Here is a 25,241-nt window from a genome sequence, read left to right as displayed (position 1 = left end):
CCTTGGGGGTGTAGGTGATCGGAATTTCCCACGACGCGGACCTGCAATGTGTCAACATGTTGTGACAAATGCGGACGTAGGCCACTCTCTCATTGTAGGGTGATTTAGTATGAAGGACGAAGCCATAAGTCTTAACGGTGCTAGTTAAAGTCCTCCCGGTGGTGTGGGAGGCAGGTTCCGCTTCGATGATCTGGAGCGTGGTGGCACGAACGTCGCTGAGTGATGGGTCGACTCACTGCTTGAAAAGAACTATGTGCATTTATTTACACTCTAGTTACAAGTCCCAACTTGGGAGACCATCCCGCCTCGTCTCAAGTCTCGACCCCCGTCCCCAATTTCTCTCCATCAAATCCAAAGTCCGAATCCCTCAAAATTCTCTCCGCGCTCCTTTTGTAGGCCCGTAGGGGCCTCCTTTCCCCTCAGGAACCGACCAATCTCTTCAAATTCCGCCACTCACACGTGGTACACTGTTCTCCAATGGTCGGCGAGCTGTCATTTTGGCGTCCTAACCACCAAACCCAAACTCCTTGTAGAGTTGTTCTCTGCTATTTTCCCAGCCTGACTGGCGCCAACCACTAAATTATTGTATCGGGCAAAAAGGACAATTTTACACTAAGCGGCAAAACCCTCTGCATACACGCACATTCGATTATAAGGCACAAGCATCTTCCAGCGCGGGCTCTTTCGGTCCCGGTCCGAGCAGACTCCCGAAACCCGAGACGCTTCTTAACGACCGCAGGGGGGGACCGTTCCCGCACCGCGGCCGCTCTGGCCCCGCCGACCCAAACGTAGAAAGCTAAAAAACACAATGCCGACGCACCTCTGGAAAGATAAACTTTCCTAACCGAAAGAAAACACCTTAATTAATAAGCATGACTCCTGAATACTTAGCTGTGTTCTTCCGCAGTCGTGCTGAGAATAGTCCGAAACTCTCGTTATGCGCTCTCAGAAGCTTCTGCATCCAAGCAGCCCCACAATGCTCTCTAAACACAAATCATCGGTTTTCCTTCAATAAGTTGAGTCAATAAAAAGATCGACCGATATTACCCTCTAATGGTCCTTCTGTGCAAACAAAAGGCATCCACCCCGTTCGCCATTGACTGGAGCATGTAACTGACCAATTGTGATGATGGGAGTCGTGCTGAAAACTGGGTAAAGAATAAGAGAAAAAAAATTCCAAAGACACTTAGGCACTTCTTATGAGTCGTAAATGCGGAAGCATAAATGCCGCTCTTCCACTCCCTTAGATCGTTTTCGGTGTACTGGCATGGACAGCCACGTTTCGCTACTGCCAAGATTGCGAACGCCGCCGATATCGATGCCTCAGGCGCCGCCATGTTCCTCGGCGCCGAGAGGAGCAGAAGCTGCCGCAGGCCCCCACCCCCCTCCGGCAACGCCTGAATGAGAACGGCAGCCAAGCGCGCGTTCTCGTAAAGCGGCCGCCAATGGCTATCTGGGAGCTGTTTAGCTGAGCCAATAGAAAAATAAACACTTCTATCGCGTTTTTTTTTTTCTTTTTTTTCGGTTACAGACGCCGCCGGCTCCACTCCATGAGATAGTTAATAATTTCGCATTAAAAAAAAAAAATACGGTACAGCGAAAGAAAGACAAGGCGTCACCGCGTGGTTTTTTGGGACGAGTTCGGCGTGACGAGACTGACGAGCTCCGTAGCCTTAGGAAAGGACTGTCCCAGACAAAACCCAGCGGCGGCAACCAGCTGCCTGGTTGCCACCGTCGCTCATAGATTGCGGTAGCTGTCCAGAGTTTTGTGTCATATGCGGACACGATCCTGGGGAAACTGACCCTTAACAGTTCCGCTGTAATAAACCATCTCAGGTTTCTCTGCGTCGTGACATTTCCCATTTTCTTCATAAGGCTATCACTCTCCATCTTTAAAAATATCTCTCCTCGACTATTTCAGCTGCGTCTTTTCAACACTAGTCGACTCATGCAAGATCGCCCGACACGAGTCCACAGCTTATACCGGAATTCATTTCTGCCTGAAACTGGACTAGAATGGCCTTCCCGGTGACAGCGTCACCATCACCGAAAATGCCAAATTATGCCTGTCACTAACCAGTTACCCCCCCCCCCCCCCCCCCCCCCTTTTGTAATGCCCTCGGGGAGATTGTGGGAAGGTACTTGTAATTAAACAAATAAATAAATAAACAAGACCATCTCTTAGGATATATATCTAGACATCAGCGTTTCACGTACGATTTGTTTTTGGGCAGTTTCTCCGCCGTTTCCCCGACATTCGCCAGAGTCAGGTAGTCTTGCTGACTGAACACGGCGCTTGCCTTGCCGTAGAGCCTGTTGACGGTGACCAGGGGGTAGCCCGCGTGCTTAGTCCAGTAGCGCATCACTCGCTTAACGTCGACCAGGCCGCGCTGAGCCTGAAGCGAGGTGTCGCGGCGTTGCACGCAGCGTTTCAGAATCCTCCTCGCTCCGCCGGATGCCAGGTCAAGTATAAATACATGTATTACCGTGACCAGCAATCAATCGTGCAACATGGTTCTGATTTGTGTTTGTTTTTCCAAAAACCTAGGTTTCTCTTTTTTTTTTTTTGTTCCTTGCCTATTTAACGAAGCAACATTTAACAAAATACATTGCGCATGCTGGCTTGAGTTCTCTGCTGCAAGGGTACGTTTTACAACAGTAACTCTACATCGTCGTCACAGTCAAATGACTGTTCCCTCTAGGAGTGATGACGAAGAAAACGAGGCAAACGTCTTGCTTAGGGCGCTTACGTGGCTGTTTTCCTTGGGGTGAAGACATCATTCTTTGTTGCACTAAGCGGACCGGCGGGTGACGCGCTGGCGTAGTGAGTGCGTGAGTTATCTGGTCAAATGGCGTCTGAGCATTAGCCAAGGCTATGCTCTCGAGCTGAGTCACATTGGATTGCGCGCTCTTCAAACGATTATAATTTATATATATATACATAAATTTCCAGCCATTCATTCTGGTGAAGAAGGAAGCGCAGCGGAGCTGTAGCTTCTATTCTCGGCGGTGGAATTTTAGGCGAGCGATATGCTCTTCTTTCGCAAGGGAATCTGAAGCGCTCGACGCAGTGGAACTTTAGGCAATAGCGGCCTCAAGGCCGTTGCGGAACCATTCGCGCTGCTGCGCACTTCGCCGCTCGTTCAGTTCCCGCTCTTCTTCCTCCGAAGATAGGTGTCCGCCAACTATGAGCGACGGCGGAAACCAGTTGTCTGGTTGCTGCCGTCGCTCATAGATGGCGGTAGTGTCAACATTTCGGAGTCATCATTTCTTTGCTGGTGGACACGATCCTGGGGAAACTAACCCTTAACAACTCCGCTGTAAAAAAAAAAAAAAAAAAACACGATTTGGCGAAGAAATGATTGGGATGTCGCCACTCAAGCCAAAGTGCGTATGTATGAAGGCATTTTGTTTTTCCTGCTCTTGCTATTTTTCTTATTCAAAGCGCATTTTTTCGTCAAAGAAATGAACAAAAACCTCATTTAATCTTTAAAAAAAAAAAAAGTTTACCGAATTTTTTTTTTTTTTTGAGTCGCAAAACAAGGTTGATTTGAGAAAAGTTCAAGTTGTCTCCAGTGTCCCTCCGAAGCGGAAGCTATGAGGTATTTTTACACAGTAATAAAGCCGGTATGGTTGCAAGTATCTTTGAGCTTTCTGGCGTACGTCCAAAAAAAAAAACGCGAGTCGTACTATGAACCTCACTTGTTCCATCCATAAAAAATGTTTGCGGAGAATGCGCTTCTCGCGAACGCCTTTAGATCTAAATAAACGGTATAATTACACTTCCCACTTTGATATATTGAGAATTAAGTAATAGCCAATGGTTAACAGGGAAGACGAAACAGACCAAAGTCAGCTCTTCGAACAGCTGGTCCTGGTGGACGTTCCCATAGCTGTATTTCTTGAGATACGCCTGTGGTGAACCCCCAAAAAAAGTAAGCTGAAGCTCACCTTTCATCATCTTCTCATGTTACCTACATTCGCGGAAAATCTCAGAAAGAAAAGTGCCTATTAGGACGCACTTTATTTCTCGTCTTAACGCTGCTGGACCATGGCTTGTAGAGTGTGTTTAAGCGAGAGGCTGAGGTGGAACGCAAGGCATTTAGCCTACTGACAGTACTAAACATTCTTATTCATAACACCAGGTGGACTCATGCAACGAGATCTCATGAGCCCGTTCAATGTTATTTTTGCCTTTGACCTTACAGGATTTGTCACAGATAGAACGAACAAACAATCACCAATATTTTTCCGTTTCTTCTTTTTTTCTCACAGCTGTAAGCGCTGTCATTAGAGGCACTATTCTGGTGGAATGTGCTCAACTGAGGAAGACAAGACCCCTCCAAAACCTTTCTTGTTTAAGCCTCCAGTACCCTTCTAACCGTTCTCTAAGCCTAAGGCATTAACTTAGACGGCAACATTTTGTGTTGGTCGGTACCTTTTAAGAGTATAAAATGCCTAAAAAACATCAATGTCATGTTACCCTAACTCTGTCGCGCGGTGTACAACAGGCAAATGAGGAGTAGATTAGGATGGAAGTTGTCTGCCTGACACCTTGAGGTTACATAAATAAGGTAATATATACAAGTTCAGAGGGGCCAGTACAAGGGTTAACCTGCACATTTTTCAAGGGTAATCTAAACCCACCTTTCTTGAAACGTTAGCTAAGAAGCTGGACATAGGATTTGTAAATTATGTGCAGCCCCTAAGAAAACGACGTTTTGTGACAAACTGAAACTTGCGGAATATTACCAAAAACTGGGATCCCTTTGTATGTTTCTCAAGTACAGCGGAATAGATAAAGTATAAATAATTTGAGGTCTCCGTGACTCTATATCGTGGATAAATTACTCTTAGTACTAATGGCTTCACAACCTGATGAAAAACAAAATTAAATGGAACGTTTAAAGTCTAATCTATCAAAGAAACAATCAAGTAGCCAAAGTGAATAGGTCATGTCCAATATTTTCCAAAACGAAAGGAACATTTTAGCCTCTTCTCTACGCTATTCCCACGTATGCTCTAAGACAAATGAGTTCCCATAAATACACGCTAAACGAAGGGTCTTGAACAGTGAAGATAAAATAGGAAGATCCGTACCTTCATACCCGCAAGAAACACTTCCGGAGTCAAGAAGTGAGCCATCATTCTAATAAGGCTCGATGCCTGCATCATGAAGAAAAAATAGACGGTTACGTAACAGTAGGAGTCCCAGGGAAAATCGGGACAAGCATTTCTGTAAGCATAAAAAAAGCGTCGGTTTCGCGAAGCATGACACCACAATTTGTTAAAAACTTAAGTCCCTCGATAATGTAGCCTCTCACGGTAGATGGTACAGCCCGTTAAGGAAGTGCACCGTCTCCTACAAGTATGACAATTAAAGTTTTTGAGATAAAACTCCCATGTGATTCTTTCTAGAAGTATAAACCTCTTCTGGTGCGTCGAAACAGAAAATAAAGGTGGTTTTCAGCCGCCACTTTTTTTTTTAAAGACACTACCTCTCTCAATGCACAGAGATACGCCATGTGGACCCCGAAAAATGAGCTTCGCGAATGCGTTGCGGTTGTGGTTATTGGTAAAAGATGGTGGACAATATCGTGGTACTGTAGGGCGCGGGGAAAGGTAGACATAATTTGTTTGAGTCGTGCTGCAGATACTCCAAACCTCGTCCCTTCCCGGGTAAGCTAACGTTGTTACCTTGCTGTACAGGATTTTATCGAACAATTTATCGAGGTGGCCCGTTGAATTTGTGTCGACGGACACTGGATACATTTTTGTGGTCGACTCCGCTTTCAAGATGGGCTGCATTTCGTTCACCACGAATAGGTCCATCTGAAATAATAATGTAACTCTGCGTTAACCGTCCGCGCTGAGCGCCCTTATAATGATATAGACGCTTTACACACGCGCCAAATTACAGCCGCCATAAGTGACCTTCTCTTGTCTTACCGAGACGCCGAGCAACCGAAACGGTAGTTGACGATCGTCTACAAAGGCAGATGCTTTAGAAAAGAACAGAGTTGTATCTAATATGGCAATAACCTGGCCTGCTATGGTAATAATGAAGTGAAATAAACGGAATAAGAGGAAACAAAAACTGAAGGTCAGTTATGGCGGCGTCCATGCACAGCTGCTGCAAAGCGTCTATACATTCTCAAGAAGTAACCCTCGAAAGTTCATAACTCATTTTATAAAGCAAATGAGTTACTTTCGATATTTAGAAAACACTCGACCTGACACGTCCTTTCCCGACAGTACCAGACCGGACAAGACCCGCCTTGATCAAATTCGACCCATTCGACCCGGCCCAACCGACCCGACCCTACCCAGTCCGACACGCACTGGCTAGATGTTACTCGACCATCCGAGACCTGACCCGACCTCACCCGACCGAACGCGACCCGACCCGACGCGACCCGACGTGACCCGAGCCGACGAAACTCGGCAATACCCTACCCTACCCTACCCGACCTCCTGAATACTCTAAAATAAGTAATACAAATGTTAGTAAGAACTGTTGTACTCATGATATACCCAAGACGAAGCTTGGGCGAGTTGGTACAACATGCTTAAATGGTTAAAACAGCGCAAAAAAATAAATAGGAAAAACGACGGACTGGGTGAAGGAGGACACAGACAGAGCGCTCTGTCTGTGTCCTCCTTCATCCAGTGTGTCGTTTTTATGCGCTGTTTTAACCTTTTAAATTAAAACAAACACGAGCAAGAAATATTTTACCCTTTGGAATCCTCAATTGCAGCAAACTTTTGCATACCGTCCCTCCCCTCCCCCCCCCCCCCCCCCCCCCGCCCCTGTCTCCCTCTTAAAAAAGTGCGTTAGGGTTTGAGCAGCCATTACCATTTCCCACTGATGCTCAAGGAAGTGGGCTCCAGTGTACTGCATGTAAGTAGCGAATCCCTCGTTGAGCCACACGTCGCCCCACCAGTCCATGGTTACCAGGTCGCCGAACCACTGTCGGAGCGGAGCGGGTGTCACAACATGATGCATTGCAGGGGTGACGCTTGCACAATTATAAAATCGGTAGCTTTCGTGTTTCTCCCACACAGAACAAAATCTTGTCCTAAATGGCATTGTGTACGGTTATGTGGCAATCATGCACTTACAAATTTAACTCATTGGGAACCATCTATGATCAGCCCTTTCTACTTTGCTGCTGAATCCACAGACATTAAAGCATTAAATTCAAGCATTAAAATTCTACTAGACGCATTGATACCATTATGTGTCCAAACTAAAGCGAACAGTGCCGGCGTCGACATCAGCATATACGTATACATGCGCGTCTCCAGAACGCGGGTAAGATTCAGGACGCGACGACATAAATGGATGCAACTCATACACAGACTGATACAACAAATGTGAGATGTTCACTGCACAATAACTTTGATTCGGCTTGCACCAATGGCGTCAATTATAGAATATAACTTTGGTTTCTTCTTTTTCTGTGAACATGTTATAAATTGCAAATAACTCGCAAGAGCGCACATTAGCAGGAGCCCGAATTAGAGCTGTCAGTATTACCTTAAAAACAATAATTTAGTTAGTTACGATTTTATAAGTTTAGTGGTGGTTAGTTTCACGATAGTTCAATTATAAATAATGTATCTGAATACATTTACTCATAAAAATAAACTCTTTCACGTTTCAGTTACTGGCGTCGAGTCATGCTGCGCTTGCTAACAAACTGTTAAGTTTCCCCCCAAAAAATTATATTGGTACCATCCATCTGTTTCTTTTTCGCTTAGAGCAAAGTTGGAGATAGTGAGCTCATATATAACACTGATGTGGAGACTGGATAAACATGAATTTGGATATATTTCAACACAATTTTGCGAAGCAACTGTAACTGAACTAAGTCACAAGATACTGCAAAAATGTTACCAAGCCGTCACTAAAATTAAAGGCAACTTATAAGGTTAGCACATAATAAACTGAAAATTGTACCTAAAGTTTAAATATGCTTGAAGCCACAAACTAGTTGTTAAATGACGGGTGAGAGAATGAGTATTAAACTGGGCGGTGGATTATGCTATCTAGTAAGAGTATTATCAGATTTAGAGCTCTGGCACGATTCCCAACGACGATTTTCCCGTAAACGATGACCACCGACTATAGTTCAGCAGCACATGTCTGTCACACGGAGGAATTTATATGAAAATGAAAATATGACTTTCTGGTCTCGTTGCCGATATTCGATGTCAGTTATAAACTATAAATCCCGCTCACCTGATGAGCGACTTCATGGGCGATGAGGCCCACGATCAGGGGCTTCTTGTGGGGCGTGGTGGTTTCGTCGAAGATGAGACATTGCTCGTGGAACGTGAGCAGACCCCAGTTCTCCATGGCGTCCGCCAGGAACGAGGGAAGCGAGATCATGTCTGTGCAACAACGCAATTCATTAAAACGGTGATCATATGTACTTGGGGATTTACTTTCCTTAGGTTAAACATAAATAAGAAGCTGGCATTAGTATGATGTATACGACTCACTGCAATTTCTTCCTAAGCATGTGAAGTGTCTTCCTCTGCCGATCATATTCGAATTTTATAAAGCAATTGTATAGTCATTGTTTTAATTTGAAAACGCAAAGTAAAACGCCCAAAATAACCATGAACATGGATGACTTTTTGGGACATTCCGTGGAATAGAATGTTGTCATAAATATCAAAATTCTAATTGGTTTGCGTTCCAGGATAGTTTGGCAATTGCCGTCCTTGGGAACATCACTACCTCTTTTCAAGACAACCAGAAATTTAAAATTTTGTGAACGTGGCCCATAACAGTCAATGGAAAAAGAAATCGCAAAGCCGAGGAATAAGAAAATATACACGTCCAGAGGTTTAATTACTACCTATTGATATTTCATGACGGTAACCTTAAATATTCCCAGGGAACATTGCGATATTTGTTCAGTTGACATTATGAGTTCAGTGCATGTGCGGAGGCGTTGATGTCCAGAAAAGTTGGGGATGCTCGTTTTAGTTTTCATATTGCAAAGAGTTTTGTTTCCTACCGTAGCGACGCCTCGAAATTTACGAACATTCCGAGAATCTCACAGAAAACGACTAAGTGGACACGAGGAAAAAAATATTAAATATCACAATAATTTTTTTATTTGCGCAAGCCATATTAAATAATGAAATATAAATCCCAACGTAGATAAAAAACGAAGGCCTAATTATTGAAGCATGTTTCAAAACTAATATGCGCTCACTTTGTTTAAATTTCCTTGCACTTTTGTAATGGCCATCAAAATACCACGATTCGAGATAGATAAAAGTAAGTTCTCGGCTTTAGAAAGTGTTTGCGCCACTTGGTATAGGGCACAATATTAGAGATATTGATCATCATCACAGTCGAATACTGTTTTTTTACGAACGGTGTTATTGACAATAAATGTCTTAAAAGATTATTGAATGAGGAAACTTGATGCATCGAATAAATAAAAATAAAAGTCAGTGGCAATAATAAATAGTAGAATAGAGGTATACACCGGTTCATGGTTCACGTAACATTAAAAACAAATACAAAGAAAAAAAATTACAAAACAGGTATATCTAACTTAGGAAAATATAACTATGAGGATCGGTAAATAGCACTACGAAATAGAGCTGGCCTTGTTTAACCTAAGTTATTTGCTTTGTTTTCTCGGATATGTATTATGCACCTTTCCAGCCGCTTTCCTTTTTATGCTCGCTTTATATTTATATCAGCCGTCGGCTTCTAACGATCTGGCTATGGGAAAGTTTGAAGTCACATGACGCACCCACAATCGATGCGACGTCTTTCAGACTTTTTGCATTATAAAACAAAATATGTTATGACTAACGTTTTTTTTTTTTTTTTAGAAGAACGATGCTCCCACATTTTCGAAAGTTCAATTTTTAGTAAGTACGAGGTATCCGGTGAAAACTAAGCATCGAACAACTTGAAATTCTTGTTTTAAGAAGGCATTTTTGTTGTCTTCGCAGTTCAGCATGATAATTCATAAGATTGTGATGCTGCATTTAATTGAATAACTCCTTTAAATTGTCTCGCAGGGCGTGGCAGTGCGAACAAATTTTATGCGGACATATTTTATTAGCCTGCTGCTGCTGAAACCCTTTATTGAAATTTCAAGTATGCCAGGTTTGCCCATTGTTTTGTGTTAGGTTAACCTGCATTTGTTGAAACGTCCAAAAACAGGATCGTAAAAACACGAAGTTAGGATTTTAGCGGCCACCGCTGAGAAAAAAATACACACTCCTAAAATTATTAACGGACTTTCAGACGGTTCTGAAAACAAATCGGAATCCCCTATTGTGAGGTAAAAAGAGGCTTACATTGCTGACGAAACTTAACTGATAAATTCTTTCGAGTATCTATAGCTCCTCTAGTCAGAACATTCAATATTCTCGTTTGTATTCATTAGGCTTTTCCACTTTCATTATTTGTCTAGAATGGGTACAGAATGTTCTCATAATTTCTGAAGCCCCATTTGAAACGTGTGTGTGTGTGTGTGTGTGTGCGTGCGTGCGTGTGTGCGCGCGCGTGCGTGTGTGTGTTTGTGTATGTGTGTGTGCGTGTGTGTGTGTGCGCGTGCGCGTGTTTGTGTCCCGTCCCAGATCGCCGAGGAGCTTGGTATGAACGTGTAACATGAATGATGGATGGCTGACTCAATACCGATGAGCTTTTTTTTTTGAACAGGACGGCGGCTTGCACCACCTACCCAGCGCTACAAAACGACAGGGATGCCACCTGCCGGGTTCTCTCTCATATAGACATTTACTCGATGATGTAGCAAAAGTCTCCGCACGGTGGAGCAAAGTCGGCTTTTTACCATCGCTTAGTTATTGAAGGAGTTTCCGTCTTTCTTAATGAGCGAGCTAGCACCGGAATATTATCATCACGCAAATTTGTGTTGCTTGAATGTTTTTCTACTACAAAGCTGGACGATAGAACGAGCGCTGTAACACTCCCATAATGCACCATATATATATATATATATATAAGGTGAGTTTTTTTTAATAAGAACACATTTAATACAAAAGGTCCGTAAAAAGATGCACTAATACGGTTTGTGCAGGTAAGTTATACGGCCAGGGGGAGATTATGTGGGTGGCTAATCTTTGCGATAAGTCGGCTAATTAACTAGAATTCGTCGATTATCTTTTTAATTAATGAAAATAGGCATATGGTTCCAATTAGAAACTTAGAGTGCGTCGTCGAAAACCACTAAATCAACTCTTGTTAGAACGAGTTGAAGCTCGTGAGAAACTCCAGGGCTCACCAAGGTTACCACTCGTGAGGCAGGCGCAGAGGTAGGAGTGTCGAAACGCGATAATGATCGAATCATCCGCGTTCCGCCGCTGTTAACTTTGCGCCTGCTTCACGAGTTGTAACTTTGGCGCGCTCCCGAGTTTCCCACGAGCTTCAAGTCGTTCTAAAACAAGTTGATTTAGTGGTTTTTGATAACGCTGTTAAGTTTCTAATTGGAACCATATCTCTATTTTCACTAATGAAAACGTTAAATAATGAATTTTAATTAACTAGCCGACTTATCGCGAATATTAACCACCCATATATGTGTCCCGCTGGCCGCATAACTTACCTGCACAAACCGTATTAGTGCATCTTTTACGGACTTTTCGTAATAAATCTGTTCGAAAAAAAAAAAAGTCGTAAGACAGTTAAGCACTTATGAGTTGTGAATGCGAAAGCAGGAATGTCCAATGGAACGCCGCAGAGTGATCCGTGGAGCTTTGTGGCGCGAGTAATGTTTTCGAGTTGTGGCAGAAGCACCGGCGACGATGTGGATGATGGAGGCGCCTGCATGTTGGTCGGCGGCGAGACGAGCAGAAGCCTCCCAGAGCGCGCCAACGTGTTCGTTTTAACCGCCGCGGGGCCCGTAGTGGCACGGGGTTGCGGCGGTTAGTTTTATCGGCGCGCTGGGGGCACGGACACGCCGCGCCATCTGGTGGCGCTCGTTGAAACTGATCCGCGCAGTGGCCAATGGGAGCCTCGTCGCCACGCGCCAGCCAATGGGACCTTGGGGTCAGGGAAACTAGGTGCCGTTTTCGCGCTTCAAATTGATTATGTCGGCTCACTCCATGGGACAGTTAATGCTTTCGCATTAAAAAATCACCCGGTATATTCAAAGCGACGACAGTGACGCTGCTCTTCTTTTCCACACACACAACACACACAGCTGCCCAATCTCTACGAGTCATCTGGGCTAGATCAAAACAGTTCAACGTTCTAATAAAACCGTACTGGAAGTATACTTACTCAACTTTGGAAGAGGGTACGAAATGCCAAAGAGTTCTTCGTAAAATTTCACCAGGACCGGGGTTACTTCCAGCGCGTACTTCAGGTAGGGAGCTTTATCGTTCAGGGACCAAATGGTCACCTGCAGCACGTGCGCAAATAAAACCGAACGCATGATCAAACTTTTAGTTCGAGGGTAATGCATACTCCGTTTCGTTGTGTAATCCGAGCGCAGTGGACGCCTGGATATAATACATGCAATCGAACGGCTCCAGAAGTGCATCGGCACGTCGCTTATCGTTTCCTTGGAGGTTCGGCTAAACCAATCGCGCATGGTGATTGGGACGTGATCAATCCCGCGTTTTTTTTGTTTTGTTTTATGCATGATTGGCTTAGTGATAAATACAAGCTTTACTGCCAGCGTTACAGTCTGGACTACACTCTCAAGAAAAAAGGGTGTCAGAAGGTGTATACTTGCGCCCTTTGTCTCATATAGTACACCCCAAACTTCAATTCGACGTACAGCGCCCTACAGTCGAACAGACGGCCCGAACTTTTACGAGGGGCTTGATAGCCGTGTGGTACAACTTGTTAAAATAGCTAATGTACGCTTTACTGAACACGAAAAAAATAATCCGGGTTTCTTTGCCCTACTGTAAAAACTCGGTGTTTTCTTTATGTAGTCTTTAATGCGTACTTTATTTATTTAAAATTTTGTACCATACGGCTATCAAGCCCCTCGTAAAATTTCGGGCCCTCTGTTCGACTGTAGGGCACTGTACGTCGAATTTAAATTCTGGGGTGTATTATATAGGACAAAGGGTGTAAGAATGCACCTTTTGACACCCTTTTTTCTTGAGAGTGTACACTGTAGTCAGGACGGTGCGTCCACCGCGGTTCTCGGTCCAAGAACAAGTGCCCGAGCTGCCGCTGGCACGCGATTGTCGCGAGGCTCGCGGCATCGGCTGCTTAGTCCACCATCCGGCGGCGCCGGTACAAAACACATAGCCGGTAATGGCAAACCTGCAAAGACGATGAGCGCCGTGAGAGTGCACTTATGGCGCCGATTTATTGGCTCCATCGTGTCGTGGCGTAGGCTGCAGTTTGACTTGGCGTGAAATAGAGTATATAATACCATCGCCGTCGAATGAAATTCGAACAGGGACGGAACTTCCAGCCCACTACCGGCGCAGCTTTCCTGGCTTTGGTTGTATTTGGCGAACTCCAAAACACATCGGTGTAGGACGCCGAAAGCTTGTGCGTCCTACTCCGGTTTGTTTGTGTTGCGGCAGGAAGCGGCAACCCTGGCGAGAGCCGTCAGCCTTCTTCCGGCAAAGGAGCAACGGTCGTCCCCGCGACGCCATCATGCCGACTAGGGTCGGACGTCTGAAACCTGTACCCTAACAATGTATTCACGTTTCTCATCTCCTATAAAGAACCCGAGTTACAAAGCGTTGTGTTTCCTGACGCTCTAACAATGGCGACGAGGCTCGATAAGGAGAGGACAACCAAACGCCGGTACGTGAACGTCAAGTGGTGTTAGTCGGTGCGTCGGTGGGACCCGGGAACAAAGGAGAAGCGGTGGCCGCCATGGCGCAAGCTCAAGCCCTCTACGCCGCGCCGATCCAGTATGACCCGGCGGTGGAGAATTGGACGAACTACGTGGAGCAACTGGAGACGTACTTCGACGCCAGCGGGGTGAAGGACGACGGTAGGAAACGTTCGATCCTAATATCCGCTCTCAGCCCGGAGGTCTACGCACGACTGCGGAGCTTGGTGGTGCCACACAAACCGCGAGACGAAACCTTCGACACGATTGTGAAAGTGCTTACGCAGCACCTCAGTCCGGAACCGTTCGAGATCTACGAGACGTTCAGGTTCCAGTCACGAGTGCAAAATGAGGGAGAAAGCGTCGCGGACTACCTGGCCGAATTACGGAGAATCGCAGACCACTGCGGTTTTGGGGACGCACTAGAGCGCAACTTAAGATCCTCCTGGCGAAACCAAAGAAACGTACGCTCAAAGAGGCGCTGGACACAGCGTTGGCCGCGGAGTTAGCAATGCGGAATGCCGACCGGCTTCCCGGCTCAAGTTCGCTACCCACTACTGCGGGGAACGTGAATGCCTTGCGGTTTAAGAAGCACAAGGAACGTCAGCAGAAAACGTCTGGGACAAAGACTGCGCAGCCCTGCATTCGTTTCGGAGACAGCTCTCATGACCCGCCGAACTGTCCGCACAAGAAAACGACGTGCTTCACGTGTAACAAGCAGGGACATTTGGCGAGCCGGTGCTTTCGCACTCAGTCGACACCGGCGGTCAACCGAAAGAAGCAGCAGGACAACCTGATCACGGAAGAAGCACAGCACAGCTAGGACAGGCAGAGGAGGCTTTCCACTTGTTCACAGTGCACTCTCCAAAAGCTACGGTTGGTCCAGTCAACGAAGTGCTCCAGCGGGGAACAGTAGAGGTGACCATGCAGGTTGACACTGGCTCCCCTGTGTGCGTGATTTCTAGGGACACATACTCCAAGAATGCTAAGGTTTGGCCACCCCTACAGGAAACTACCAAGGAGCTCCACTGCTACCTGGGGAAACTACCAGTGCTGGGAGTCCTGGCGATGCCAGTAAGGCGTGGAGACAAACAAGTGCAAGGACAACTGTACGTTGTGGATTGTACGGGTCCATCCTTGTGTGGTCGAGACGTCATCCAAGCGTTGAACCTCCTGGAAGAGGATCTAATCGGGAGCATGCAAACAAGTGACAACCAAGTGCAGGACACGGTCAAGAAGCTGAAAGAAGACTTCAAGGATCTCTTCCAGCCGGGGACGGGGTTGATGAAGGGACCTGCGGCCCACATCAACTTAAAGAAAGAGATAAACCCCAAGTTCTGCAAGGCCCGGTCCCTTCCCTATGCCCTACGTGACAGGGTGGGAGAAGAACTGGACCGAATGTGCAAAGAGGGGATATTGTCTCCGGTATCCCACAGTGAGTGGGCAACGCCAGTAGTGCCAGTGACCAAGGCCAATGGAGGTCTCAGGATCTGTGGGCACTTTAAAGTAACCCTGAACATTGCATGCGGCATCGAACAATACCCACTTCCCAAAGTGGAGGACATCTTTGCGTCTCTGAAGGATGGTCATTGCTTCTCGAAATTGGATCTTCGGGAAGCCTACTGCCACGTGGCCTTAGATGAAGAATCCAGACAGGCAGCAGTGCTCAACACCCACAAGGGTCTCTTCTGCTAGAACCGGCTGCCATACGGCATCGCTTCAGCACCAGCGATCTTCCAAAGGAAAATGGAGGCGTTGTTGAAGGACATTCCGGGAACGCAGGTTTTCTTGGATGATGTCTTGGTGGCAGAGGGCAAAGACGAATTCGGGCAGACTTTGCGGAAGGTTCTGCAGAGATTCAGGGAAAATGGCATCCGACTGCGGGAAGAAAAATGTGTGTTTGGTGAAGAGGAGGTTACCCACCTCGGACATAGGATCGACCGACATGGGCTGCATCTATCAGAAAAGAAAGTGGAGGCCATCGTGAAGGCTCCTGCACCTCGCAACCTCCAAAAACTTCGGTCCTTTTTGGGACTCATCACATACTACAGGAGTTTCCTGCCTAGGATCTCTACACTTCTTGCTCCGCTCCACAACCTGCTGAGGAGTGAGGTGAAATGGAAATGGGGAACAGAAGGACAGGCTGCATTCGACGGGGTGAAAACAACCTTGCAGAAGTCCAACCTTCTTGTGCACTATGACCCAAGTAGGGAACTCATCTTGGAGTGTGATGCGTCACCAGAAGGCCTATGAGCAGTGCTGTCTCACTGCGTGAATGGTGTCGACAGGCCTATTGCTTTCCGGTCAAGAACCCTTACCAAGGCTGAGAAGAACTATTCGCAGCTAGAGAAGGAAGCGCTTGCACTCATTTTTGGGGTAACAAAGTTTAGGGATTACCTTCTCTGCAGGAGCTTCACCCTAAAGACGGACCACCAACCCTTGGTGGAATTGTTCAAAGAAAGCAAATCGATTCTAAGCATGGCTGCGGCACGCATCCAGAGGTGGGCACTATCGCTTGGAGCGTATAAGTATGTGATCAAGTACAAGCCTGGGTCACAAAACCTGAACGCAGACGCTCTCAGTCGTCTGCCGGTGGCAACTGCCCCAGATGCAGCAGAAACCGAAGAGGCCCAAGATATGGGGGTCTTCACAGTGGACATGTTGGACGCAAGATCAGTGTCGAGACGACAGCTAGAAGACCTGACGGGGAAGGACCCAACCATGCAGAGCCTACGAGACACGATCAGCAGAGGTTGGCCAAAAAGGCTTTTGGACAGTCGCCTTCAGCCATACTGGCATCATCGTAATGCACTCACGCTGGAAGGGGCCCTCATCTGCATGGGTGGAAGAGTGGTGATTCCAGAATGTGCACGGAGGGAATTTCTATTGGAGCTTCATGATAGTCACATGGGAGTCAATGCAACTAAGGCACTGGCACGCACGCTCGTCTGGTGGCCAGGCATTGACCGTGAGGTGGAAGAGTTGCTTCACCGGTGCTCAGTGTGCCAACAGGCGGCTCCCATGCCACCGAGTAGGGAGCCACTGGCATGGCCAGCAACTAAACAGCCGTGGACAAGAGTTCACGTGGATTATGCCGGACCAGTAGAGGGGAAGATGATCCTGGCAGTGGTCGACAGTCTTTCTGGCTGGATAGAGGCATTGCCAACGACAACAGCGACATCGGCAACGACAGTGGAACTGCTCAGAACCACCTTTGCTCGATTTGGCCTGCCCACATGTTTGGTGTCGGACAATGGTACTTCATTCACAGGAGCCGAATTCCAGGACTTCGTCAAGAAACAATGGAATACGTCACATAAGTACCGCACCGTTCCAACCCCAGTCTAACGGCCTGGCAGAAAGGGCCGTGCGCTCGGTGAAGGAAGGACTAAAGAGGGTGTCTGGTGGGTCCCTCACAACTCGCTTGGCGAGATGGCTATAGATGCACCGTAGAATGCCATCGGGTGGACGTCCCAAGTCTCCAGCAGAAATGCTTCTGGCCTATCAGCCGAAAGTTCGTCTGGACTTACTGACAGCCCAAGCAGAGAGTCACAAGCCGGCAGGGCCAGCCAACCAGTCGCCTACATGGAGCCGAGGTCAGGCTGTTTTTGCAAGGAACTTTGGTAAGGGACCTCACTGGCTGAGTGGAACCATCACGGAAGAACTGGGAAACCGCATGGCGCTGGTGCAGACACCTGGTGGGATGATCCGCAGACATCATTACCAGCTACGGCTGAGGCACGAAATCAACACACCTGACCCTCTGCATCAACCCAGTGAGCGGAATGAAGATTTAACGTTAGAATGGGGCCAATCCTCAGCGGCTCCAGAGACGTCAAGGGCCACCCTGGAGCCAAGCAAGGAGCAGCGTCCTCTGCGACAATGCCGACCACCCGTGCGGCTTGACATGTAGTTACACTAAGTGTGGGGGAAGTGTTGCGGCCGCAAGCGGCAACCCTGGCGAGAGCCGCCAGCCTTCTTCCGGCAAAGGAGCAACGCTCGTCCCCGCTGCGCCATCATGCCGACTAGGGTCGGACGTCTGTAACCTGTACCCTAACAATGTATTCACGTCTCTCATCTCCTATAAAGAACCCAAGTTACAAAGCGTTGTGTTTCCTGACGTGCTAACAGTTTGAACCTCGCCAGGCGCAACCTAAGTTTGAATCGTGTTTTAGACGCCGACAATGTTCTTAAGGTTTTTAGAAACGTGGACGATTTTCTTGTACTTTTAAAAACTAACACCCCTGTGACGCACTGTGATACAGTACAAAGTGTTCTGTCAGCTTTTGAACAACATGAGAAAGGTTTATTTTTTACTCATGAGCTTCCTGACAACAATCATTTGCAGTTTTTAGATATTAACATCACCATCAACGAACGACGTGTGTGCTGGATGTATCGACCTCGCGCGCGGAAAGAGTTACTTCCTTTTGATTCAGCGCATTCAAATACTGTTAAGAGAGCGATTGCAACTTCGTGCCTGGAGTCTGCACTGCTGAAGTCTTGTGACCATCAGGCGGATGCTAGTTTTAAATATCAAATTTCTAGACTGGAATTAGCTGGCTTCCCGTGTTCGGTCTTGGTTTCTGTGGCGGAGACCGCCTTACAAAAAATGAAGGGGTTGAAAAGAAAGGTCCCAACGAGGCAGAGAACAAAAAGACCAGAGGTCATTCTGTACATACACAAGGTTGCCCACAATCTGAAGAAAGTTACAACCAAGTACGATGTTCCAGTTGTATTCCCTGCCCCAAAGAAGTTGGCTGGGTTGTGCGCCCGCATCTCTGATGAGGAGGCAAAAGCACCGTGTGACAAAAAACACGTCACCCCTTACGTGGACTGCACAGTGGGTGTGGTCTACGAAATCCCCCTGAGTTGTGGAAAGGTATACATTGGCCAGACGGGGCGGTGCATCAATGACCGAGCACGGGAGCACGCATTATCAGTAAAAAATAAATATGGCTCGCATTTGCCTATACATTGCAACACGTGTGGCTGTGTTCCGCGACTTCAGCAGATGCGGATACCAGGAAGAAGCCGAGAGACGGTCGCTCGAGAGCTATTGGAAGCTTTCTTTATCAAAAAAAGTGGGACGGCATGTGTCAGCGACACTTCTATTGTTCTTCATTGTAATGAATTTCAGTTTTTAAATGATCGGGTGAAAAATTAATCAACTTTTACGTGGTGCTGCTTTGCCTGTCGTGTTTATATATCTGTTCGATTTTCCAGAATAAAACTAGTTGAAAGTTAGCGCCTGTCCTGTTTACTTCTTGTCCTTGTTTCTGTTGCGCTATTTTATATGTTTTACTAAGATGAACCAACTAGCCCAACAACGTACCTTACTAAGCTAAGCTGCGTCGGTAAAGGGCTCGAATTTCCGTCACTGTTCGCATTTCATTCGGACCCGATGGTACCACACAGAACCTCTAAAAAGGATACTGAACCGAAATTTGGATTCGCAAAATAAGGCCGCAGAAGCGTTGAACGGGATGCTACAAACTGTAAAACCTCACTCATACACCGATATCTCAAACAGATGACAGTATTTTTGGAAAAGAAGGCGCCATCAAGCGAAGACCCTCACGTCCATCTCCTCTGGGAACAATTGAGAATGAGGGGAAGAGGTCTCACTTCCCTCCTCCTCGCTTCGGTTCACCAGCTAAACGGGAAGAGGCGAGGAGGAGAGGGAATAAGAACCGTGATATCACTTCTCTCGTCGGTCTCGTCGGCCGTGTCCAATTCCGTGTTCAATAGCCCATTTCTTTTCCAAAAAAATACGGCCATCCGTTAGAGTTAACGCTGAATCCGTGGTATTTTTGGGGTTCTGCAGCGTCCCGCCTATCGCTCGAGCCCTGTTTTGTGAGCTCAAATTTTTGGTTCAGTATCCCTTTATACAGGACGATGCTTAAATTTGTGGAGATCCGGCTGCTCTCCCCCGCGCCGATCCTCCGGGCCCCAATTCCGGCAACTTGGACCCAATTCCTCTGAGATGCGTCATGCCTCGGGGGAGCGGCGATGGCCTCGCGTACCAGAACATCTGGCTACGCCGCTCCCCTAAGCAAACTGACGACACGCGGCTGGCTTCCCAGAACAAAGGGGCGAAGACTTGATAAGGGGATGCGGGACAAAGAGGAGACTCTCTCGGACGGCGGCTCTCTCGGACGGCGGCTCTCTCGGACGGCGGCTCTCTCGGACGGCGGCTCTCTCGGACGGCGGCTCTCTCGGACGGCGGCTCTCTCGGACGGCGGCTCTCTCGGACGGCGGATCTCTCGGACGGCGGATCTCTCGGACGGCGGATCTCTCGGACGGCGGCTCTCTCGGACGGCGGCTCTCTCGGACGGCGGCTCTCTCGGACGGCGGCTCTCTCGGACGGCGGCTCTCTCGGACGGCGGCTCTCTCGGACGGCGGCTCTCTCGGACGGCGGCTCTCTCGGACGGCGGCTCTCTCGGACGGCGGCTCTCTCGGACGGCGGCTCTCTCGGACGGCGGCTCTCTCGGACGGCGGCTCTCTCGGACGGCGGCTCTCTCGGACGGCGGATCTCTCGGACGGCGGATCTCTCGGACGGCGGATCTCTCGGACGGCGGATCTCTCGGACGGCGGATCTCTCGGACGGCGGCTCTCTCGGACGGCGGCTCTCTCGGACGGCGGCTCTCTCGGACGGCGGCTCTCTCGGACGGCGGCTCTCTCGGACGGCGGCTCTCTCGGACGGCGGCTCTCTCGGACGGCGGCTCTCTCGGACGGCGGCTCTCTCGGACGGCGGCTCTCTCGGACGGCGGCTCTCTCGGACGGCGGCTCTCTCGGACGGCGGATCTCTCGGACGGCGGATCTCTCGGACGGCGGATCTCTCGGACGGCGGCTCTCTCGGACGGCGGCTCTCTCGGACGGCGGCTCTCTCGGACGGCGGCTCTCTCGGACGGCGGCTCTCTCGGACGGCGGCTCTCTCGGACGGCGGCTCTCTCGGACGGCGGCTCTCTCGGACGGCGGCTCTCTCGGACGGCGGCTCTCTCGGACGGCGGCTCTCTCGGACGGCGGCTCTCTCGGACGGCGGATCTCTCGGACGGCGGATCTCTCGGACGGCGCCTCTCTCGGACGGCGGCTCTCTCGGACGGCGGCTCTCTCGGACGGCGGCTCTCTCGGACGGCGGCTCTCTCGGACGGCGGCTCTCTCGGACGGCGGCTCTCTCGGACGGCGGCTCTCTCGGACGGCGGCTCTCTCGGACGGCGGCTCTCTCGGACGGCGGATCTCTCGGACGGCGGATCTCTCGGACGGCGGCTCTCTCGGACGGCGGCTCTCTCGGACGGCGGCTCTCTCGGACGGCGGCTCTCTCGGACGGCGGCTCTCTCGGACGGCGGCTCTCTCGGACGGCGGATCTCTCGGACGGCGGATCTCTCAGACGGCGGATCTCTCGGACGGCGGATCTCTCGGACGGCGGCTCTCTCGGACGGCGGCTCTCTCGGACGGCGGCTCTCTCGGACGGCGGATCTCTCGGACGGCGGCTCTCTCGGACGGCGGCTCTCTCGGACGGCGGCTCTCTCGGACGGCGGCTCTCTCGGACGGCGGCTCTCTCGGACGGCGGCTCTCTCGGACGGCGGCTCTCTCGGACGGCGGCTCTCTCGGACGGTGGCTCTCTCGGACGGCGGCTCTCTCGGACGGCGGCTCTCTCGGACGGCGGCTCTCTCGGACGGCGGCTCTCTCGGACGGCGGCTCTCTCGGACGGCGGCTCTCTCGGACGGCGGCTCTCTCGGACGGCGGATCTCTCGGACGGCGCCTCTCTCGGACGGCGGCTCTCTCGGACGGCGGCTCTCTCGGACGGCGGCTCTCTCGGACGGCGGCTCTCTCGGACGGCGGCTCTCTCGGACGGCGGCTCTCTCGGACGGCGGCTCTCTCGGACGGCGGCTCTCTCGGATGGCGGCTCTCTCGGACGGCGGATCTCTCGGACGGCGGCTCTCTCGGACGGCGGCTCTCTCGGACGGCGGCTCTCTCGGACGGCGGATCTCTCGGACGGCGGCTCTCTCGGACGGCGGCTCTCTCGGACGGCGGATCTCTCGGACGGCGGATCTCTCGGACGGCGGATCTCTCGGACGGCGGCTCTCTCGGACGGCGGCTCTCTCGGACGGCGGCTCTCTCGGACGGCGGCTCTCTCGGACGGCGGATCTCTCGGACGGCGGCTCTCTCGGACGGCGGCTCTCTCGGACGGCGGATCTCTCGGACGGCGGATCTCTCGGACGGCGGATCTCTCGGACGGCGGCTCTCTCGGACGGCGGCTCTCTCGGACGGTGGCTCTCTCGGACGGCGGCTCTCTCGGACGGCGGATCTCTCGGACGGCGGATCTCTCGGACGGCGGATCTCTCGGACGGCGGATCTCTCGGACGGCGGCTCTCTCGGACGGCGGCTCTCTCGGACGGCGGCTCTCTCGGACGGCGGCTCTCTCGGACGGCGGATCTCTCGGACGGCGGATCTCTCGGACGGCGGCTCTCTCGGACGGCGGCTCTCTCGGACGGCGGCTCTCTCGGACGGCGGCTCTCTCGGACGGCGGATCTCTCGGACGGCGGCTGTCTCGGACGGCGGATCTCTCGGACGGCGGATCTCTCGGACGGCGGATCTCTCGGACGGCGGATCTCTCGGACGGCGGCTCTCTCGGACGGCGGCTCTCTCGGACGGCGGCTCTCTCGGACGGCGGCTCTCTCGGACGGCGGCTCTCTCGGACGGCGGCTCTCTCGGACGGCGGCTCTCTCGGACGGCGGCTCTCTCGGACGGCGGCTCTCTCGGACGGCGGCTCTCTCGGACGGCGGCTCTCTCGGACGGCGGCTCTCTCGGACGGCGGATCTCTCGGACGGCGGATCTCTCGGACGGCGGATCTCTCGGACGGCGGATCTCTCGGACGGCGGATCTCTCGGACGGCGGATCTCTCGGACGGCGGCTCTCTCGGACGGCGGCTCTCTCGGACGGCGGCTCTCTCGGACGGCGGCTCTCTCGGACGGCGGCTCTCTCGGACGGCGGCTCTCTCGGACGGCGGCTCTCTCGGACGGCGGCTCTCTCGGACGGCGGCTCTCTCGGACGGCGGCTCTCTCGGACGGCGGATCTCTCGGACGGCGCCTCTCTCGGACGGCGGCTCTCTCGGACGGCGGCTCTCTCGGACGGCGGCTCTCTCGGACGGCGGCTCTCTCGGACGGCGGATCTCTCGGACGGCGGCTCTCTCGGACGGCGGATCTCTCGGACGGCGCCTCTCTCGGACGGCGGCTCTCTCGGACGGCGGCTCTTTCGGACGGCGGCTCTCTCGGACGGCGGCTCTCTCGGACGGCGGCTCTCTCGGACGGCGGCTCTCTCGGACAGCGGCTCTCTCGGACGGCGGCTCTCTCGGACGGCGGCTCTCTCGGACGGCGGATCTCTCGGACGGCGCCTCTCTCGGACGGCGGCTCTCTCGGACGGCGGCTCTCTCGGACGGCGGCTCTCTCGGACGGCGGCTCTCTCGGACGGCGGCTCTCTCGGACGGCGGCTCTCTCGGACGGCGGCTCTCTCGGACGGCGGATCTCTCGGACGGCGCCTCTCTCGGACGGCGGCTCTCTCGGACGGCGGCTCTCTCGGACGGCGGCTCTCTCGGACGGCGGCTCTCTCGGACGGCGGCTCTCTCGGACGGCGGCTCTCTCGGACGGCGGCTCTCTCGGACGGCGGCTCTCTCGGACGGTGGCTCTCTCGGACGGCAGATCTCTCGGACGGCGGCTCTCTCGGACGGCGGATCTCTCGGACGGCGGATCTCTCGGACGGCGGCTCTCTCGGTCGGCGGCTCTCTCGGACGGCGGCTCTCTCGGACGGCGGCTCTCTCGGACGGCGGCTCTCTCGGACGGCGGCTCTCTCGGACGGCGGCTCTCTCGGACGGCGGCTCTCTCGGACGGCGGCTCTCTCGGACGGCGGATCTCTCGGACGGCGGATCTCTCGGACGGCGGATCTCTCGGACGGCGGATCTCTCGGACGGCAGATCTCTCGGACGGCGGATCTCTCGGACGGCGGCTCTCTCGGACGGCGGCTCTCTCGGACGGCGGCTCTCTCGGACGGCGGCTCTCTCGGACGGCGGCTCTCTCGGACGGCGGCTCTCTCGGACGGCGGCTCTCTCGGACGGCGGCTCTCTCGGACGGCGGCTCTCTCGGACGGCGGCTCTCTCGGACGGCGGCTCTCTTGGACGGCGGCTCTCTCGGACGGCGGCTCTCTCGGACGGCGGCTCTCTCGGACGGCGGCTCTCTCGGACGGCGGATCTCTCGGACGGCGCCTCTCTCGGACGGCGGCTCTCTCGGACGGCGGCTCTCTCGGACGGCGGCTCTCTCGGACGGCGGCTCTCTCGGACGGCGGCTCTCTCGGACGGCGGCTCTCTCGGACGGCGGCTCTCTCGGACGGCGGCTCTCTCGGACGGCGGCTCTCTCGGACGGCGGCTCTCTCGGACGGCGGATCTCTCGGACGGCGGCTCTCTCGGACGGCGGCTCTCTCGGACGGCGGCTCTCTCGGACGGCGGATCTCTCGGACGGCGGCTCTCTCGGACGGCGGCTCTCTCGGACGGCGGATCTCTCGGACGGCGGATCTCTCGGACGGCGGATCTCTCGGACGGCGGATCTCTCGGACGGCGGCTCTCTCGGACGGCGGCTCTCTCGGACGGCGGATCTCTCGGACGGCGGATCTCTCGGACGGCGGCTCTCTCGGACGGCGGCTCTCTCGGACGGCGGATCTCTCGGACGGCGGATCTCTCGGACGGCGGATCTCTCGGACGGCGGCTCTCTCGGACGGCGGCTCTCTCGGACGGCGGCTCTCTCGGACGGCGGCTCTCTCGGACGGCGGCTCTCTCGGACGGCGGATCTCTCGGACGGCGGATCTCTCGGACGGCGGATCTCTCGGACGGCGGCTCTCTCGGACGGCGGCTCTCTCGGACGGCGGCTCTCTCGGACGGCGGCTCTCTCGGACGGCGGATCTCTCGGACGGCGGCTCTCTCGGACGGCGGCTCTCTCGGACGGCGGCTCTCTCGGACGGCGGATCTCTCGGACGGCGGATCTCTCGGACGGCGGATCTCTCGGACGGCGGATCTCTCGGACGGCGGATCTCTCGGACGGCGGCTCTCTCGGACGGCGGCTCTCTCGGACGGCGGCTCTCTCGGACGGCGGCTCTCTCGGACGGCGGCTCTCTCGGACGGCGGCTCTCTCGGACGGCGGCGCTCTCGGACGGCGGCTCTCTCGGACGGCGGCTCTCTCGGACGGCGGCTCTCTCGGACGGCGGATCTCTCGGACGGCGGATCTCTCGGACGGCGGATCTCTCGGACGGCGGATCTCTCGGACGGCGGATCTCTCGGACGGCGGCTCTCTCGGACGGCGGCTCTCTCGGACGGCGGCTCTCTCGGACGGCGGCTCTCTCGGACGGCGGCTCTCTCGGACGGCGGCTCTCTCGGACGGC

General features: G+C 52.4%; 1 protein-coding gene across 1 annotated transcript in view; it reads right to left on the bottom strand.

Moving 5' to 3' along the window:
* Positions 1-2,201: 2,201 nt before the first annotated feature.
* The window catches only part of LOC121836453 (endoplasmic reticulum aminopeptidase 2-like), a 37,930-nt gene continuing 14,890 nt past the window's right edge, over positions 2,202-25,241 (bottom strand). Inside the window, exons 4-8 of the mRNA XM_042291353.1 lie at positions 12,287-12,407; positions 8,246-8,397; positions 6,857-6,970; positions 5,698-5,832; positions 2,202-2,396 (exon numbers count right to left, since the gene is read on the bottom strand). Coding sequence (XP_042147287.1) covers positions 2,202-2,396; positions 5,698-5,832; positions 6,857-6,970; positions 8,246-8,397; positions 12,287-12,407 — 717 coding nt within the window. The remainder of the gene's footprint in view (positions 2,397-5,697; positions 5,833-6,856; positions 6,971-8,245; positions 8,398-12,286; positions 12,408-25,241) is intronic.

This window comes from Ixodes scapularis, unplaced genomic scaffold, assembly GCF_016920785.2.
Source record: "Ixodes scapularis isolate PalLabHiFi unplaced genomic scaffold, ASM1692078v2 PGA_scaffold2__306_contigs__length_199485367, whole genome shotgun sequence".
Taxonomy (NCBI): Eukaryota; Metazoa; Arthropoda; class Arachnida; order Ixodida; family Ixodidae; genus Ixodes; species Ixodes scapularis.
This window is presented reverse-complemented; position numbering and strand designations above follow the sequence as displayed.